The 6,011-nt window shown below is 40.0% G+C and overlaps 1 protein-coding gene across 1 annotated transcript; it reads left to right on the top strand.

The window, feature by feature from the left end:
• The first annotated feature begins 1,393 nt into the window (after positions 1–1,393).
• On the top strand, positions 1,394–5,277 carry LOC122766245 (rho GTPase-activating protein 8-like). The gene is made up of 8 exons (XM_044020951.1): positions 1,394–1,774; positions 2,745–2,897; positions 3,164–3,251; positions 3,330–3,461; positions 4,650–4,736; positions 4,816–4,914; positions 5,004–5,114; positions 5,196–5,277. Exons 1-8 carry the CDS (start codon positions 1,735–1,737, stop codon positions 5,275–5,277), a joined length of 792 nt encoding a protein of 263 aa, XP_043876886.1. The 5' UTR covers positions 1,394–1,734.
• Positions 5,278–6,011: the final 734 nt, after the last annotated feature.

The raw sequence follows: 6,011 nt of genomic DNA, 5'->3' as shown, positions 1-6,011 counted from the left end.
TCAAACCTGTAGAAGGCTGCAGCTCCATGGCGCCCCCCGGGGGGATTTTTAGCCACAGATGGGCAGCAGCAGCAGCAGCAGCAGCAGCAGTAGAAAGAGCAGTTAATGTTCATTCAGATGATCATTCACTGCCTCAGGCTGCAGGTCCTCAGAGACACCAGAACCATCTGCTGCAACGTTGACACCTGCTGGCCACTGCGCCGCATCACAGGGACAGGGACACGGAACCAGAACCAGAGAACCCCACAGAGTCCACACAGAACCAGCACCACAACAACCACGAGCCTGAGGAGAGACAGAGACATGACGGAACCTCACGGAACATGAATGTGGAACAGAGGTCATCTGTGTGTGTGTGTGTGTGTGTGTGTGTGTGTGTTAGTTTTATGGTGTCTTTGTCAGGACAAAAAAAAAAACAACTTATAAAAACCAGAGGAAGTGAGGATATTTTGTCTCATTCTCACAAATTTAAGGGTCTTCTGTGGTTAAGAGGTTAGAGGTTAGAGGTTAGAATCAGGTTTATGTTGAGGGTCAGAGACGAGGGACAACATCATGTCCATGAGTGTCCTCAGTGAGAATAATTACTCACATTATGGGGACTTGATTTTTGTCCCCTTAAATGAACAAAATCAGCTGCTGCTGCTGCTGTTCCACTTGTGTCCAGCAGGTGTCAGGCTTTCACAACTTTACACTTGATCCTGTACCTTCTTTATTTTATTTTTATTAATTTTTTTCCTGTCACATCAACAGTTTTGTTTTGCAGACATTTGAAATTGTCTATTTTTTAACTTGGTCTTAAAAAAAATAAAAATCCCTTTAATTTGCTTATTTATTTTTCTCTTATTATTTTTGTCATTTTTATGTTTAATTCACCATATATTCATATATTTGTATACATATATATATATGTATACATATATATGATTAACTGTTAATTAATGCATAATGGGGTTTTTTGCCAATAAAAACATCTGCAGGCTGTTCCTTTAATATTTTATCACACTTTTTATTTGCTTTATTTCAAACTTTTTTAAAACACAAATTATGACGTTACATTAAAATATAAAACATTCTGTGCCTCTGATGTGTTTACATTAAATGATATTTTGGATTATTATTTTATTTTAAGTCAATTTAATTAAATTAAGGAAAAATATTTCACTTTTATTACATTTTTGTTTGATATTAAATCAATAAAGTGTTTTTACATTTGACATTAGTGTTTCGGAAGAATTACTGCTCATAATAATGATAAAATGCACACTTTTATATGCATATTTACATATAAAAATACAAATGAACAGATACTAATACTAATTCTAATACTTTATAATGAACTTGTTTTTTATGAACGTGCTTTATTTTTTTACCACTTCCTTTCTTGGTTATTTGCGCATGCGCAGTGACAGTGAGTCTGTCAGTGAGAGTTTTCCACCGCGGTCACTTTAAGGAAGTTTAGATCAACTTTCTCTTCGTACCTGCGCTGTTTGCTTGTTTGTTTGTTTGTTGACGTCACAGCAGGTGAGTTTTTTTACTTTAAAACACGAGCCTGTTGAGCGCGAGGACATGACCTGTGGCGGTGTTTATGTTTGACAGTTAACCGCGGTTTTCACGGCTCAGGTGTGTGTGTGTGGGTGTAAATGTGTGCGCGCTCTCTCCTTTACTCTGATTTGAAGGAAAGTTTCGGTTTTTTTTTTTTTACCTTCGTTGTTATTGAAGAAACAAACGTCAGGGATGACGTCACTGTCCGACCTGGAGCACCTGGCAGAAATAGGTGAGTGTGACGTCACACTGCAGGTTCAACTGTGTGTGTCTCTCTTTGTCCTCGCGCCTGTTACGTCACATGTTCCACGTCTGTTGGACAGAAGACCGCTCACGCTCTCACACCAAACTCCATAAAGAAAATGAGTGATTTTGGCTCGCAGGCACGCAGGAGTTGCTGCTCTGCTGCTGCGCTGCTGCCTCCTGTGGTCAGTTGGCGTCACTGAGGTAAATCCGAACGAAGGATTTCCAACGCCGAATTTGTGATATAACGCCTCAGAACTTAGTGATGGAGGCAGCAGTGGATCAACAACTCCTGTGTGCTGTGATGTTAAAATCACTGATTTTCTCTATGGACTTTAGTGTGGGAGAGTGAGATGCTAACAAACCTCAGTTTCCTGTGAGTGTGTGTGTACAGTATGCTATCATCTGTTGTTTTGTTCTCGGTTTTTACGACATTTTTTGATTGACCACTGGAAAATAGCTAGAAGAATATTTAGCTATGTTTCGTACATTTAATGTTCAAATAAAAATTCAAACTTACAAAATTATAAGCAATGAATATTGATGATCAATATTCAGTGAATTTATATCCTGTGAAAACAGACTTTAAAAGACGGGGCTTTTATTGTGAAGAACCCATCTCTCGCTTTCTCTCTTTTTCTGCAGTGTTTCATCGCTTCACATCATTTCCTGTTGTTATCACGTCAACCATGTTTATACAAAACTCCCCTGAATAAACAACACATTCCCCCTGTTCTCCACAATGCCCCCACCACCACCACCACCTCCTCCACTCCCTCTGATAAATCTCTATTTTTAGGAACAGCTCAGGAAGTAGTTTGAGAAAATGTTGCTTATTATTGTCACAGTCACAGTCACAGTAAAAATACGTGGAAACTCGACATTTTACTGATAAACTTCCTGTTTCCTGCTGCTTCAGTGGAACTGATTTCAGTGTAATTGTCCTTTAATGATGACAGAGCTGCAGGAGGAGGACGAGGAGGAGGACGAGGAGGAGGACGAGGGTGAGGCGCGTGTCGCAGACGCTCCGTCGTCGTCGCCGCCGCCGCTGCAGTCTCTCGCGTCACATCCGTACTATGACGTGGCTCGACATGGAATAATCCAGGTCTCCGGTCAGTCGCACGACTTCATCAATAAATCTACTGATAACTGATCAGTGCTTTCTACATTTGATTGTGATCTTTTTTTGTTCTTTTGGAATCTGACAAAACAATCAAGTTATACGATGTCCTGGGGTTTGGTGTGGGAGAGTGAGTGGTTTACAAACGTCAGTTTCCTGTGGGTTTCTTGTTTTCCAGTCGTGTTCAGGAAATATTAATATTAATTGTGCGATCGTCGCAGTTTCGCCCTGATCTCATTGACGCTGCTTTGCCTCCAGGCGACGATAACTACGGCAGGAAGTTGATCACCTTCAGCAGCTGCTGTTTGCCTCCATCACACCAGCTCAACCACCGACGTCTGCTCGAGTACGGTCCCTGAATGTCACGTAGACTTGTGTGTGTGGCTCACATGTCGCCACGGTAACGGTTCACTGTCTACGGCAGGTACCTGAAGTACACGCTGGACCAGTACGTGGAGATGGACTACATCCTGGTTTACTTCCACCACGGCCTGAGGAGCAGCAACAAGCCGTCGCTCAAGTGGTTACGAGAGGCGTACGGCGAGTTCGACAGGAAGTGAGTCACTGCGCGCTGGGAAACCACGCCGGCGGCCATTTTGTGTCACACCCCCACACTGTCAATAGCTTCAGGCTGGAGACATTTTGTTTTTGGGCTGTGAACGAGATTTCTGAAGACAGTCTTGAAAGGATCTTGTTTGTTTTACAAATCATATGATTCTGTGACCTTTGAACTTTTTTGGACTACATACTAAAGTATGATTTTTTTTTGTCCATTTTTGGAAGACATGCTATACTATGACTTTTTTGTCCATTTTTGGACGACATGCTAAAGTATGACTTTTTTGTCAGTTTTTGGATGACATAGTAAAGTATGACTTTTTTGTCCATTTTTGGACAACATACTTAAGTATGACTTTTTTGTAAATTTTTGGACGACATAGTATACTATGACTTTTTTCTCAATTTTTGGACGACATACTATAGTATGACTTTTTGTCCATTTTTGGACGACATACTAATGTATGACTTTTTGCTCATTTTGGACAACATACTATATGACTTTTTGGTTTGTTTTTTATTATGACACATACTATAACATACCTTATAGTATGACTTTTTTGTCTTTTACTATAGTATGACGGACTGACTAGACATACTAACTATGACTTTTTTTCCATTTTGGACGACATACTATTCTATACTTTTTTCTCAATTTTTGGACGACATACTATAGTATGACTTTTTTGTCCATTTTTGGACGACATACTATACTATGATTTTTTTGTCCATTTTTGGACGACAATCTATAGTATGACTTTTTTTACTTTTTTGGACGACATTTTGTGTGGCACCCCCACACTGTCAATAGCTTCAGGCTGGAGAAATGTTGTTTTTGGGCTGTAAATGAGATTTCTGAAGACAGTCTTGAGAGAATCTTGTTTGTTTTACAAATCATATGAGCCTATGACCATTGACCTCTGGTGGACCCCATAAGGATGTTTGTTCAAATTTGATACCGTCTTAGTAAATAATGACATTTTGGACGTCTTACTAAATGATGACATTCTGGGCGTCTTACTCACAGAGTAACTGATAAGAATTTCATCATCAAATTTATCGCATCCTTATAACATCCTGAGGGAATATTTCCCAACATTGACTTGGAATTCTTGTTTATAATTTCAGATTATATGAAATATTAAAATCTTAATCTGCAGAATTCGTTCTCTTCTTTTTGCTTCAGGTACAAGAAAAACCTGAAGACTCTTTACGTCGTACATCCAACAAACTTCATCCGAATCGTCTGGAACATTTTCAAACCGTTGATCAGGTAAAAAAAAAAGAAAGTTTGCAAATGCTCACGTGTCGAGTCTCAAACTTCTCACGATGTCCCTGTGCGTCTCCTGCAGCCACAAGTTTGGAAAGAAGCTGATGTATGTGAACTTCCTGGATGAACTGCGAGAACATGTGAACTACGAGCAGCTCATCATTCCCGCCGACGTGGTCAGGTACGCCACCATGTCTTCGATCGCATGATCACTTTGATCACAGTTATCCTGATGAAATCATTGTTTTTGTTTTGTTTTTCTTTCTTCAGACACGATGAAAAGTTGCGAGAGGCTCAGAAGAGCGGAGCTCCGCCCCCAGCGAAGACCCCGCCTCCCCGACCGCCGCTGCCCACGCAGCAGTTTGGCGTCAGTCTGCAGTAGTGAGTCCGAAACCCTTAAATACTGTCACATGATCAATCAAACACCAATCGATGGATCAATGGAACATGTATGATTGACAGCATCAGAGAGAAGAACAGGGAGGCGATAATCCCACCTGTGATGCAACAAACCGTCACGTACCTGAAGGAGAAAGGTGAGTGAAATATTTCCCATGATTCCTTTGATACGGGTGACCAACGTTCACAATCCTTCACGTCATAGAAGATCAGAAAACATAAGAATGGACTAAAGTATGACTTTTTTGACCATTTTTGGATGACATGCTAAAGTATGACTTTTATGTTTCATTTTTGGATGACATACTAAAGCAGGGGTAGGGAACCTATGGCTCGGGAGCCAGGTGTGGCTCTTTTGATGATTGCATCTGGCTCGCAGATTTCGGCTTTTCAGATAAAACATAAAATATTATCACTTGTTTTAATCCATCCATCGATTTTGGAAGTGGAGGAAACGCAAGTGAATGACATAAATGCAGCACCGTTCTATTCCCTGGCTTTGGATGAGTCAACAGACGTAAGTCATTTGTCGCAGTTCAGTGTGATCGCAAGATATGCTGCTGGTGACACACTGCGCGAAGAGTATTATAACAACATTATTTAAAAGAATAAATTCAGAGGTTTATTATACTCACATTTAGTTAAATTCAGTCTTAAAATATATTATATGGCTCTCACTGAAATAAATTTGCAAATATTTTGCTTTCATGGCTCTCTGAGTCAAAAAGGTTCCCGACCCCTGTACTAAAGTATGACTTTTTTTACCTTTTTCGGACAACATATTATAGAATGACTTTTTTACCTTTTTGGACGAAATGCTAAGGTATGACTTTTTTGTTTCATTTTTGGACGACATACTAAAGTATGACTTTTTTGTTT

Source organism: Solea senegalensis, linkage group LG3, assembly GCF_019176455.1.
Source record: "Solea senegalensis isolate Sse05_10M linkage group LG3, IFAPA_SoseM_1, whole genome shotgun sequence".
In the NCBI taxonomy this organism is placed as follows: domain Eukaryota; kingdom Metazoa; phylum Chordata; class Actinopteri; order Pleuronectiformes; family Soleidae; genus Solea; species Solea senegalensis.
The sequence above is the reverse complement of the archived record's forward strand: the minus strand, read 5'-3'. Positions and strand labels throughout refer to the sequence as shown.